The sequence below is a fragment of the Pundamilia nyererei genome, unplaced genomic scaffold (assembly GCF_000239375.1).
Source record: "Pundamilia nyererei isolate P.nyererei 1_Seehausen unplaced genomic scaffold, PunNye1.0 scaffold00218, whole genome shotgun sequence".
In the NCBI taxonomy this organism is placed as follows: Eukaryota; Metazoa; Chordata; class Actinopteri; order Cichliformes; family Cichlidae; genus Pundamilia; species Pundamilia nyererei.
Genome location: NW_005187619.1, coordinates 1007858 through 1021826, shown reverse-complemented (window position 1 = coordinate 1021826; position 13969 = coordinate 1007858). Strand labels below are relative to the sequence as shown.

General features: G+C 43.4%; 1 protein-coding gene across 1 annotated transcript in view; it reads left to right on the top strand.

The window, feature by feature from the left end:
* chka (choline kinase alpha) overlaps positions 1 to 8024 on the top strand; it is an 18958-nt gene extending 10934 nt beyond the window's left edge. Inside the window, exons 5-12 of the mRNA XM_005748293.1 lie at positions 439 to 572; positions 1333 to 1437; positions 1645 to 1703; positions 1797 to 1884; positions 3540 to 3648; positions 3724 to 3830; positions 3938 to 4019; positions 4746 to 8024. Of these exons, the coding sequence (XP_005748350.1) occupies positions 439 to 572; positions 1333 to 1437; positions 1645 to 1703; positions 1797 to 1884; positions 3540 to 3648; positions 3724 to 3830; positions 3938 to 4019; positions 4746 to 4805 (744 nt within the window). The 3' untranslated portion in view covers positions 4806 to 8024. The remainder of the gene's footprint in view (positions 1 to 438; positions 573 to 1332; positions 1438 to 1644; positions 1704 to 1796; positions 1885 to 3539; positions 3649 to 3723; positions 3831 to 3937; positions 4020 to 4745) is intronic.
* The last annotated feature ends 5945 nt before the right edge of the window (positions 8025 to 13969 follow it).

Here is a 13969-nt window from a genome sequence, read left to right as displayed (position 1 = left end):
GTGTGTGTGTGTGTGTGTGTGTGTGTGTGTGTGAGGATAAAAACAAGTGGAAACACAACCCTCCAGCTCGTGTACAGTTTCAGGTCCGGGGCTTTTCAAAATTGCTCAACGCAGTTTGTGATAAGTCGCAAAACTTTTCAAACAGGAATATCAGGCGTGACAACAAAGCTGGATATTTTTAAAAAGTTGCTCAGTGACGAATTTAGAGGCTTAAATTACTTACAGAACAGAATTTGACCTTAAAAATTGTTTAATGTTTGGATGCAGTGACCAGATTGTTTTCAGATGTCTGAAAAACCCCCAACGCCTCTCACACACCGGGGCTCTGCAAGATAAGATTTTAGTTTGGATGTCAAAGAAACCCTGACCAAACCTGTGATTTATGCAGTTAGAGCCAGAGTCATGGTTTCATGCAGTTTTATGATGTCCTGCTGACAGAGCCGTAAACTGGACACCTGTGAGCTGAGCGACTCCAGCATCTCGGCCGAGGTTGCGCAGAAGATGGCCAGGTTTCACGGGATGAGGATGCCCTTCAACAAGCAACCAAAGTGGCTGTTTGGAACCATGGACAAGTGAGTCACCTGAGCCCGTACGTCACCGCGTCAGGCAGTGAGCACATGAAAAGTTTCCTCAGTTCAAGTTCTCCCAGATAGCGTGTCACAGCACTGATTACTTATCGGCTTCTGCAGGTGGCCGTCCGCCTATCGCCGTGCACTTCCCCTTGAAATACCTTCAACCTCATGCGTCAAGTGTTTACGAGGTTTACATTGCACAATGTTTGTTGGCGTGTGCTGATAAGGCCGCTGTCTTTTTCCATCAGTATTCCTCATACATGCCTAAATGTCTGGCTGATCGCCTGCTGAGTCCGGCCGTTCGGCTCTTTGACTGATTTTCCCACCACAAAAGATTGACGGGAAAACCTGGGAACTGTTGTCCTGGGAAACACATGGAAGCTGCCAGATGTGATGAGATTATCTGGCCATTCTTTTAGTTTTACCTGTAAAGAGAAAATTACACCCATACAGCAGATGTGGTTAGAATATATTTGAAGTTCACTGAACTGTGGGCCTTACATGCATCTACATATTTGTCTGCTCAAATTGAAATAGCAGCCAACGTGAGCAAATAGCAAAAACACAAAGACATTTTTAGACCAGCTTAAAAATTGGAGAAAAGGTTTTCATTATTTTTAAAAACTATTGTTTATCATTTTTAAAACTAAGCTATCATTGACTAAATGTAACTTCAACACAAGTGTGTTCCATGTCCAACATATCTACTATGACTTTTTCCTCTTTTCATTAATGTGTGTGGATGTAACACTTTGATCAGGTACCTGAGCCAAGTGATGAGGCTGAGCTTCACCAGAGAGGCGCACCTGCGTCGCTTCAACCGCCTGCTCAGCTATAACCTCCCACAGGAGATGGAAATGCTCAGGTATGTTGCTGCAGACACGCAGCTGTAAAACACTGCACACATGACACATGCGTGTTTCCTGACTGTTACGCAAGACTTGCTGGTTTACCACAGGAAACATGCGTGAAAATCTCGGCTACACAGGCGCAGAGGGCAAAGGAAGCACAGCTGAGAGTCTGTAAACATCCATGACTTTATAATGAAGTGACCGCCTTTGTGTTTGTGCAGGTCTCTGCTCGAGTCCACTCATTCTCCCGTGGTCTTCTGCCACAACGACTGTCAGGAAGGTAAAACCTGAAGACGCGAAGTCGCCCTTCATACCATCCATTTCTTTTCCTCTGTTGTAGCAGTGCTAACTTGTGTGTGTTTGCTCCTTTCAGGAAACATCCTGCTGCTGAAAGGCCGCCAGAGCTCAGACAAACAGAAGCTGATGCTCATTGACTTTGAATACAGCAGCTACAACTACAGGTAACATCTGACCTGGGAACCCTCACCAGCTGTTTCTGCATCAGTCCATTGCTGTCTTTATTAATGTCATTACTGTTATTATTGTAGGTTAGCATTAGAAACAAGAAGCAGATCGATAAACTGGATCAGCATCATTAAAAATAAAAATTCAAATGAAATAAAAATATTAGAAATAAAAACACCTCCATGCTTACAGTTTTTTAATGGTTTGGTGAAACTGATGCGCCGAGCACAGCCTGACTCGAGTGCTGAGCTGCTGCGTCACCGTCACTCATCTCCTACCAACCTGTGTCACATTCAGTGCGCTCTAACCAGATTATAACCTGTAATCTGGTTAAAATGGTAAACAAAGATACTAGAATCAGAGCGTAAACAAGAAGAAAAACCGCCACAGTCGGCTTATGGCTGCGTTTTAGTGATATTCCTACACTCGTGCTGTGCGATACGACCAAAACCTCATATCCCGATATAAGACATCTATCATCCGATAACGATATAAATCACACAAATGTAACATTTTCTGTAAATTCTGTGAATCTCGGGCAGCTCGACTTGTGTGAAGTGTTTCCAGCTGGAGTCGAGACTTTTAGCCGACGCATGAAACGACACATTTTTAAACGCAAGTTGTAACGGCCGCCGTTTTCTTTGTGAGTATTTATTACACGGCGTGCTGCGGGGAAAAGCGCTCTAACGTTTGCGTCTAAGGTTTATTTTTTAACACCCGACGGCTCTTTTTTGCTTCTCAGCCGTAAACGCTGCATACTCTTTCACGGGATTTAGTTTATTTTGAAAAGTCTCAACAGGATCTTGAGTTTTATTGTGAAAGGTTAATATGCAAAACAAACAAGCGGACGGTGGAGCCACGCCATTGCTTTACCGGCGCTTGTCCGTCCGTAGTGTGGTCACTAACTTTAATAAATGAATACAGCCACTACAGCGACCATCAAAACAGTTTATTTTGCCACACTACGAAACAAATAGACGTTTTTATATCGTCACCCGATATATATCGTTATATCGAGCGTCCTAACTCACGCCCACCCTAATCTGTTGACATATTAACTGCAGCTGTTATGTAACCAGAACTTGGCAGGCTGCTGAGGGCACACAGGATGAAGGCCAGAGAAAGGCGACGGTGACCCGAAGTAGACGAGACTACAACGATGTGCTTGTGTTTCTGCACCTCTCTGTCTTTATGCGTCGCTCATTTCTGGGAAACACTGCATATTACCCAGAACTCCCTGCTCCTTGCAGCTCCCTTCAGCCTGGCCCCTTTAAGTCCTGCCCGTGTATAACATAGAACACGTGACCCTGTGAGGCACGTGTGCTATAACACATGCACAGGAAGAACACAACAAAGCAAAACATGCTGTGGGTTATTACTTTTTCTCTCTGGAAGCGACAGCAAAGGGTCGAGCTCAGGTCACTGCCTCCCCCGCTGCACGGGGCGGTCCTGCTCCTGATAACAGTGTGGGAAACGGCACTCGGGAATACTTGAGGGACGAATGAGACTGAATCACACACGGGATTACTGCGACTTTTCAGTCACTGCTTGTGGGAGAATCTTATCTTTTTAATTATAACTAAACCAAAACAAGGAACAGCACTGGCTCATAAACGTGCTCTTGTTTCTTTGCCATTCTCTGACCCTGCAGGGGATTCGACATCGGTAACCACTTCTGTGAATGGATGTACGACTACAACTGCGATGAGTTTCCTTTCTTTAAAGTCAGCGCTCAGAACTACCCTTCAAAGGCCCAGCAGGTGTGTAAAATACGTTAGTGGGCTCATTCGATTTCTCTAACGGACTGCTGACTGCCATGAAATGTTTCCTCGTAGCTCCACTTCATTGAGAGCTACCTGCGCGAGTCCGATCGAGGGTTCGACGGCTTGAGCGCAGAGGACCAAATGAAGCTGAAAGAAGAGCTGTACGTGGAGGTGAACAGGTGAGCTTAGGGTACAAAGATGCGTTACCTAACGCAGAGTAAGTCGAAGGATGCTGCAGTGAAAAGCTAAATGGAAGTAGAAAACACTTTGTGTCTTTGTGATGCAGGTTCTCGCTGGCATCTCACTTCTTTTGGGGCTTGTGGTCCATCATCCAGGCCCGGCTGTCCACCATCAAATTTGGATATCTGGTGAGTCTTTGCTTCCTTAACTTGAGTCCTTATTTACTTTACTCAATATCAAAGTTGTTCGGGGCACAGATCTGAACTTCAGCTTTGGTAAAATGTCAAGTGGGGAAGAGGAGGATTTAATTTTAACCAAAGTGAGATACATCGAAACAGGTAGTTCAGGGCTTTCCTGGTCGTCTCCTCTGCTGTCACAAAAGATGCGCAGTGGTCATTAAAAGAGAGAATCATGGAATTTATATGTTTGTTCAGGACGAACAGTGACAGAAGTTACCGTTACCTCTGGTTGGAGTTTGAGCTTCTGCCTGGCTGTGCTCAGCTTCTTTGACAGCCTCGGGTCAGATCGGGCTGCCATGCAGCGGGACGCTGTCGCACCAGCTGGCAGGGCTTTGGTATCCTGACAGGAAGCTGCGCTTGGTGAAAATCCGAAGCTTGCGCAGATTCTGGGATATGTGCTGGTTAAAACGATCCAGACTTAAAGCTCATCAGTGTGCCTTTTAAATAACATTTTCAACACTTAATTCAGATATTAGTGCAAAGTCACGAATGTGAATTTCAAGCAAACTGATGTAACATCTAAAACAAGAAGAAGGAAGAATTCACTGTGCAAAGAACTGATGTTCTATTAGTGTGGCTGAACCCGCAGCACACAGGGTTACATTTGGATTTATTGTTTTTACTTAAAACAAGCCCTTGTTTCCACATATTCATTTGTGCGTACCTGTGTTGCAGGAGTACGCACAGGCCAGGTTTGACGCCTACTTCCAGCAGAAGAAGACCTGGGCTGTGTAAAGGAGGCGAGACGATTCAGTATTCTGACAGCACGTTCAGCCAAAACGTCAAGGACCCACGGGCTGATAAAGTTTCTACGCTTTACTTACACTCCCTGCCTTGCTGGTATTTGCTGGCTGCTGTTGGTGTTGTGTTGACCAAAGCCAAACCTTGATCACGTGGCTAGCAGGTGCTTCGAATATGCCCCACAATCATTGCAGCTCAAAGTTTACACGGCGTAACTGAAGGCCAAAACCCCCCAAAACAAAACAGAGGAAACACATGGACTCGCACTAACCTTCATCGCTGGTCAGAAGTTTGTTTCGGCCCAGTTTGAACCATATCACTAACATGAACGTTCTGAGAGCGTGGCTAGCTCAGAAGTGTTAGCATTGCATCAGTGTGTATGTACAGTATGTGTCTGCTGTGTGGGAAAGAATCAGAACCTCAGCTTTTCTGCCAGAGCTCCCAGTAGCCTGGTTCTGTCTGCTACTGGTGGGCTGATGGATTAACAGGTTCCACTTTCTTCCCACTTGATGTTTGTTTCATTTTCTTTTTTGTGTGTTTGACATTATCTTCAGGCCAGGGCAAACACAGTTATTTTGAATTTCTAAACATGTGAATATTTTTCTGGGGTAGCCTCAACAAGTCGACACGAAAGCTATCGAACGTCAGGTATCTTCCTTACAACAGGACACGTTGTAGCTGACTTACTTATAGTCCTGTGATTTCACTTAACTGTTTAAGGGACAAAGGTGTGGTGGTTTCATGTTATCATTATTATTATGGCTCACTGTGACAGCTGCACACGTTACGTCGTGTTGTCTGATTTAGCCTGGCTGCTAAACCGTCTGTTGGGAACCAGATGTTGTTGCCGCATTGAAGAAAGCTTCACACTGAACACACGACAATGGCTCCTTATTGTGGTGATGGATTCGTTGGTGACGTCTCTGGTGTTTTGGCCCAAGTGCCTGCTGCCATGCTGGCTCGTCATTGTAGCCGTAATCCAGAGTAATGATGCTGACGGTTGCTGCAAAGTCAAACTTGGCATGATTACTTCTTGTAACTGGACTGCTGTTGAAGGGGCATTTAGTTAAGACCAAGAGCGCTCTGTTTCCAAGAGCTGAGTCACTGATGTGAGTCACGTCCAAGCGCACATTATGGCCACTGCTTGAGTGAGGGTAGAAATGCAGCAGACAAACACTGTCCTGTGTACGTCAAGCTTCCCTCTGAGGTGCTACTTTTAGGCGGTGATATAGAGACGTGGCACAAAGAGATCATGCAGACATCCTGAGACCAGCCAAGTTCTACCTCACCCTGATTAGTTGTAATTGCATCATTGCAGTATTTTGCTATTGTATACCAATCAGTGGTGGGGCTTCATTTTTCATGCCTTTAAATGACATTGTGAAAAATGATCTTCCTGTTATTTCTGTACCTCTTCATACTGTAATTGGGCATAGCAGTGCCTGCTAGACTGACAATGACAACAAAGCTTTCCATTAAAAAAAATCAATATACACTATTAATGTAACACAAGGACTCCTGCTGACATCGCTTTCGACCTTGTTACCAAGTCTTAGTATATCGACTTTATTAACCTTTTAACCTCCATCAGGTCGTTGGCCACCCGTCTAGGCTTAGGCGTCAGCGTTGGGTTTAATCAAAGCCCACCCCGCTGTAGACTTTGACCTTTTTGTAGAAAGACAATCCTTCTAACAGGTTTATAGCTTTCAATCCTAAAATGTATGAGACCTGATCTAAATCTAGTTTCTGAAAATGTAAAGGAGGTGTCATCGGCGGTGGTGGTGACTCCAGCCCTCCGTATGAATCCTCACTCTTGTTTTGGAGAAAAGCAATAGGAAAAAAATGGAAATAGTTTTTAATGCATGTCAGTTAAAACGATTATTCTCGCTTCCCTGAATCCCAACTCTTTGGACAACAGTTTAAAGTTTAAACACAAGCGAGGTTTCAGATCATCACTGAGGATTAGTTGTGCCCAAAACAAAAGCTAACCCTAGACTGGTCGAAAGGGACTTGGTGGTTGGGGTCGATGGCTGTCCTTTATGACCTTGTTAACTAGACTATAAGCAGCATCAGTAAGTGTGTGATTGTCCATGATTGTAAAATCTCTGTTCGGATGTGGGCGTTTACCAAAAGCCAGTCCAAAATGTGACCCAAGGATTCTTCTGTTAGATCCTACTTTGACCCCAGATTTGAAAAATGTGATCGTGCTGCTACAAATAAAGTCGTACAGCTACCACAAAGGCGCTGTGGAAGCAGCCAAACTGAAAATGTGACCCTGGCGAATGCTGCGTTTCCCAGTGGAGGGAACCTGTTGATGGGGAAGCTGAACTTTTCTCTACACTAAACATTTGACGGCAGAAGCATGCAGAGGTGTTTGAATGTCTACTGTGGCACTTTTGAGGACAGTTTTAGGAGGTGACGAACTGTGACTTTATTTTACATGCAGGTGTACTTTTGTACAGTTACTATATTTTCTTTTTTTTTAGGTGTAGTGAAATTTTGATACAATGAGACTTAAGGTCTGCGAGCAGTGGATTATACTCGATAAATATTCAAATTCAGAGCGTTACAGTACTTGTTTTTCTGTTTTCTCCATCATTTCTTGTACTCCGTCTTTACTTGAAGTTGTCTTTAATTTGTTGAAATTTGCCCTGACCTTTCATTGCTCTACATGCTGTCTCTCAGTATTGTGATGTTTTGTGTGTTCTTACATTCCATATTGAAAAAACCAACATCACAACGTACAAGTATTTAACATTCTGTACTCGTTACTTTAGGTTTTATGCACATTTTGGACCAAAGGAACTAAAATGAGTCTTTAATTGGTTCTTCTAATCCAACTGTAATTAAACCCTTGCAGGGGAACAAAAACCTTCACTCCTGTTTCTTTTTGGCACTATTCACTAAACTATATAGAAAACATTACTTAACTATAACTAATGAAAACCTTTTACATTACTGTTGTTACTGTGAATGTACTTTGTGTTGATTCAATCCACCTTTTTTATACAACGATGTTGTTTTGTGTGAAGAGCAGCCCCACCTACGCTGTCACGTGGCTCGTAGCGATAACCTTTGCTATCTATGCAGCTATACTGAATGCTTACGTACAGATAACAGCATACTTAAAGGTTTCAGGTGAACTGCAGCGACACAGAAATGACTTTGGCTGTAAATTTACTGCTTTGCACAAATAAAAGTTAAATGAGAAAACAGCTGACTCTGGTGGTTGTTTGGATACGCAGTCTTGGTTAATATGATTGGCACTTGCCAGGACGCGCGGTGCCTCTGAAGCTGTTATGCTGGGTTAAAAATAGCAAAAATTGGTGTCGTGCATGTTAAGTGATCATTCATCAAATTGAATGGAAACCAACACAGTATCTCAGTTTCCTCATTACATCACAACGGCTTAACTGTGTTCTAATTTTCCAGTCCAGTCATGTTGTGGCTCCAGAAGAGCAAGCATTTGGTGATAGTGGGAAGGAAGAGCCAGGTTTAAGGAGGGGGGAGGCGGGGCGATGGGAACAGATAAGAAAATGAACAGAGAAAAGAGGGGCAGAGAGATCATGGATGAAATACCAACCAAAGGAGAGAGCTGACAAAGGTTCATGATATGCAGTAGTTGCACTATGGGAAGTCCCCGAGCCTGTAGAACGGAGGGCTCAGGGTCACCTGATCCAGCCCGAACTCTAAGCTTTATCAAAAGGACAGTTTGAATTATTGAAAGTAGAAAGTGGGTTTTCTCAGTTAGAAGATTGTCAATTGCATCCCAGGAAACATTATTTTTATCCTTTTATATAACTAAAGTGATGTAGCATGAGGTCTTTAAGATATGATGATCATTCACTACTTTATACGTGACTTTGCTTGATTTACTTTTACGTTCTTTTGTGTTCTTCCCGCTTGAATGCTGCAGAGTGTTTGGCACAGTAGGGGCGGGACAGATTAATGTATAATGTTCATTGAGATAATGGAGGCTGAGACGAGGGAGACGAGGGAGACGGTGTAATGTCGCACTGAGAACAGTGATGAGGCATACTTGGCTCAGAGCAGCCCAGCTACAGCCGGACGCACTGCTCAAAATCAAGATCACCTTAGCCAGCGTCAACATGTTGCCAATAAGGGCAGCTCTGTTTGATGACACAGCTACAATGTATCAAATTCCATAACAACGAATTGAGAGTTTGCGGCTTAAAGCAGATCCTACAATTGGAAGTTAGGACAATAAAACCTCTCCATAAATGTGAAACTCAACTGTGTGGTGCTTCTTTACCATTAGTAAGCAGCACTGCAGTTCTGACAGTTGATTATATAAAGTGTTGTGCAACACAGTGGGAGCCTGTTTACATGTGTTTGGTTCATATTATGGTGCGCATCATTTATGGGGGTCAGCTCACTCTCTTTGGAGCATTCATCACCAGAAGTTAGCTCTGTTCTTTGCCCTGATGCAAAATATACACAGCTGACCTACTGCACAACAAATTTAGTTAAGATTAAAAATATGCATCAGAGCCACAAGCTCATAATAACGCAGAGATTTCAGAAGAATTAAACCAGTATCTTTTTTTGAAGTCACTTCAACCAAACAGTTTAAAGTTGGCTTCTGTCTTGGTAGGTCCTAAAGTCAGGAAAACATGGCACCAAAGCATGGAGACGTTTCTTCTTTATATCAGTATTACCAAATCAGCAGTCTGCAAATACTCCAAATGAAGTGAAATGTGATGCGATCTCGCATCAATGGGATTTTTGACATTTTTAACATTTTTACCAAAGAAATGAAAACAGGAAAGGGACACTGCCACCAACATCTTAAAAATATGTCATCCTCTTGCTCCTCGTGTCGTCTCATCTCCTGAACTAAAGGCAGAGCTCAACACATGAAAACATGCATCATTTATTCCCCGGAGTTGACAACAGCAAGTGTCCTAAAAGTCCCCCTCTCTTTTCTCACACTCAGCTCGATTATGTTCTCATGTATGCAAATGTATCCACTACCTTATGTCGTCTAACAGAAGCTAACACCAACAAAAACAGCACCGATTACTGACAGAAAAGATCAGCCTAGCCGCAACAATCAGCCTCATTATTGCTGCCGTGACTCGTTTCACTAAGTTTGAAAGACTCCTGTAGAGTAAATAAAGGCGGGCACTCGTCACCCGAGTGATGAGAGCTTAGAGCTCTCATCATTTTAATTTTGACCTTGAAAGACAGCACTTCATTTACCAAGTTTGAAAATCTTTTCAAAAAGAATTTTCACATTTATTGCATTATATCATGCTTCAGTGCTCAAATAAACTATGTTTGAAGTCATTTATGACTTTTATAGTTTGGTAAACACATTTTCATGAGCTTTATGTCGATGGTCCAGTAATAAGACTTAAAGTTAGGAAGTGAAACCCTTCTCTCTATGTGCAGAAATGTAGATCTTTAAGATTTTTTTAGATTGAACTATAAGAATGAGGACAAATGATGTTTTTTCTGCTGGTAAAGTGTTCGGAGAAATGACTGAAAATTGCTTCTTTGTTAAGTTGTCTGTTATGGATGCAACACAGCTTTACCTCTTCAGTTAGGAGCCTTCTTGTGCTTGAATGATTCACAGGTCAGTGTTAAGTGGGTTAACGAACACAGCATTCCTGTGAAAATGGTCAGGTACAAGGACCGGATTGAAAATGAGTGAAAAAGCAGCCGATGTCTAAATAAAACCTTTGAATCAACAGGTTGCTGCTGCTGTGCATTAACAGAATAAGAGTCTTTTCTGTTCGTAGAATTTATGGTGCCGTCTAACAACAGCAGCATGTTTATTCCTGCCTGTACCAGCGTTGAACGAGGAGGATGCTGGTTCCTCGACATACACCATGTGGTCAAGAAGTCCTCCCTTATTTGTTGTCTTTGGTTCCTCTCCATCCATTTTTTAATCTCCTCTCCTCTTATGATACTTCCTTCAGCTTCTGGAAGGATCAGGCAGCTCTGACATGCCACCATAGTCTAAAGCCTGAAAGTGAAGAATACCATGAAGAAGGGTTGTCACGTGTAGTACACGGCCAGTTCTTGCATGAAATTCCTGCAACTCCTGTAACGTGCTGCAGGATGCGGAGGCTGTAGCTCAGAAGGCAGAGCAGGTCATCTTCACACTGGAAGGTTGGTTGGCCAACCCAAGTTGCTCCAATGCATCCATCTGAGTGTGAATGTTAGATGAAAGCACTTGAGCATAGAAAAGAAGAGCCAAGTGCTATGGCACTTTCAGAGAAGAATCAAATCAAAACATAAAGTGAGAAAATAGAAGGCAGAGTGGAAGCAGTGCAGAGGTGCACCAGGAGACAACCGTCAAGGATAATCACATCTAAAAAACAAAAAATTGAGGAAGACAAAGTTAGAGAGGCGGCAGATTTACTGGATGAAGGATTCCTGGGGCTTTTCAGGGTGATTTATCTGAAATAACTGTGTTAGCATACAGGCCTAGCAACCTGTGTTAAATCTGTTTATTATGTTAAGACCGATGAGGTGTGAGCTGGTGTTCAGCATCTACAGATAGCACGAGCAAAAGGAGGAAATACCACTGTCAGAGCAGCAGGTAACGTTGACCTACATCACTGCACAGCTACAGGTTTTTTGGCCCTGCAGAGTTCTGGCTCTCTTTGCACTGGCTTTGGCTATGAGCTGTAATCATCTGTGTTTTAGGTTTTAATGCTGTTTGTTCAGTTCAGTTTGACTCATACAGCCAAATCACAACAACAGCCGTCTCAAGGTGCTTTGTATTGTAAGGTCGACCCTCCAATGATACATACAGAGAAAAATCCAACAATCATGTGACCCCCTATGAGCAGCACTTTGGTGACAGTGGGAAGGAAAAACTCCCTTTTAACAGGAAGAAACCTCCAGCAGAACCAGGCTCGGGGAGGGGCGGGGCCATCTGCCCCGACTGTATGTGTAATTGAGGCTCACAGTCAGAACCTGGTAGAAGCTGAATTACTGATTAAACTTCTTTACAGGCCCTGAAATTGACTCAAATATCACTTTGAGATGTGAAAATGCAGACATGGAAAACAGGTGAGATTTAACAAACAATGAGAAAACAAAACAAAGTCCCAATGGGCAAAAGTGAAAAGTCCAAAAGGGAGAAAATCCAAAGGCACAAGGAACTGGAGACGGCAGACGGGGCCTGGAAACAGGCGCTCTGACATAGACTAGAGATAAGAAAATAAAAGACAATGACACAGGAAGTGAAAAGAGATGACCAAGCAGGGAATGAAGGACAGTGGATATACTGGACAGAGTGATGAAGATGGAGCTGCCAGGCAGGAGGAAAAGAGGAAGACCTCAAAGGACGCAGTGACGGAGGACATGCAGAGGGTTGGTGTGACAGAGGAGGATGCTGGGATAGGAGGAGATGGCGGCTGATGATCTGCTGTGGCGCCCCCTGAAGGGAGCAGGAGGAAGAAGAAGACTGAAATATGTTCATGTTCTGCTTTGTGATTGTGCAACAACCAGTGTTTGTTAAGTCAAGCATTCCTCAGAATCAGTGTTCAGTGTGTCTGTGTGACATCGCCGTGAAGATAAAGGTTGTTTTTGCATCACGACTCCAAAGAACTCTGTCCCGTCAGCAGCTGAACATTTTTCATACCAGGGATAAAACACACATACTATTGTGGAACTGCAGAAATGAAGCTAAACGTGCGTAGTCAAACGTAAAAACAGAAATGTTAACCAATTGTTTCAACTAATTTTAGTTCATAGAGTCCAGTTTGCTGTGAGGGGCAGAGCAGGAACAGCACCTCCAGTTTCTCTCTTTCTCTAAGAGTAAAGACAGAACAACAGGTCCTGCAGATGTTTCACCCAACACTTTTAAAAAGCTAATTCAGTCACATACCCCTCACATCTCTGCATGTTTACAACAGCAGACTCAGGTGTGATAAGGAAAATAAGTCAAGCGTCAATAATAAATGACATTTTTTCCAGCCAATCACATCTGAGCAGACCTGCTGTCTGTTTGCTTCATACACACAGGAAGTGGCCCTCAGTGAAAAGACGTTCCTGTGGTGTGTGTTGGTAATCTGAAGGTAATAACGAGCAATTATGTCAGTTGGAGGCGTCGTGCACGCTTGGATCTCAGTTCCTGTTTTTGGGCTCTCAATTGCTTTTTTGAACAGACACTAAAATCTTCCTTTTGCTTCGGTCTGTCGGTTAATGATCCCTGCACTCGTGCCTCAGCTCGTCTCAGCCTTCGAGACACTCCTTGACTTTGTGATGCTTTCCATTAAGAGGAAAAATATTTGATCTCTTTAAATATTTCACAGCAAACCCAGTAAGGCTGCACAGTTGGAGGCGATACCTGCGCTGCATGCACGTCATTGTTTACGTCATGAAGGTACAGCCAATAGAATGAGAGGTGATATTTTGTTTCTAAGAGATGCACTCAGGTCAGGTACATGGAGACCTTATTTGTCTGCAATGATGTTTTGATGAACAGGAATGTAGCACAAAGTAAAGGTGAAAGCAGCCAGCTGTTAGCTTTAACGTTAACAGTTTCATTTATATTTCTATTCTACAAGCTGCACTGAAGTTAGGAGAGAAGAACAATCAATTAGTTTGCTGCAAATACCTGTATATGTCTCCATCACTAACTGACACAACAAAGGGGACTCTCACCTTGTAGCGTGACACATTTTAAGATGGCATATAGCAGGGGTGGGGACCGCCAGGGCTCAAGTGTCCTGCAGGTTTTAGGTCTCACCCTGGGTCGCTGAATCAAATGACTAATTCATTAGCAGACTTCTGGAGAACTTCAAGGCATGTTGAGGAGGCCATTTAGCCATTTAAACCAGCTGTGTTGGATCAAGGACACATCTAAAACCTGCAGGACACGGGCCCTCGAGGCCTGGAGTTCCACACCCTCGGCATGTATGTTGGCTATATCCCAATTCAGGGGCTGCATCCTTCAAGGACGCATTTTAAGGCCGATTACGTCCCAGCGACGTGACGAAGTGAATGCTGCTCGGTTTGCAGTCCTGAACATCACAGCACAAGCAGGATCCACTGCACTGTTAATGTTCAAGGTTCAAGGTTCAAGGTTCTTTATTTGTCACATGCATAGTTATACAAGTATAACACACAGTGAAATGTAGCCTGACACGCTCCTCGACATGTGCAAAAATTTTTTT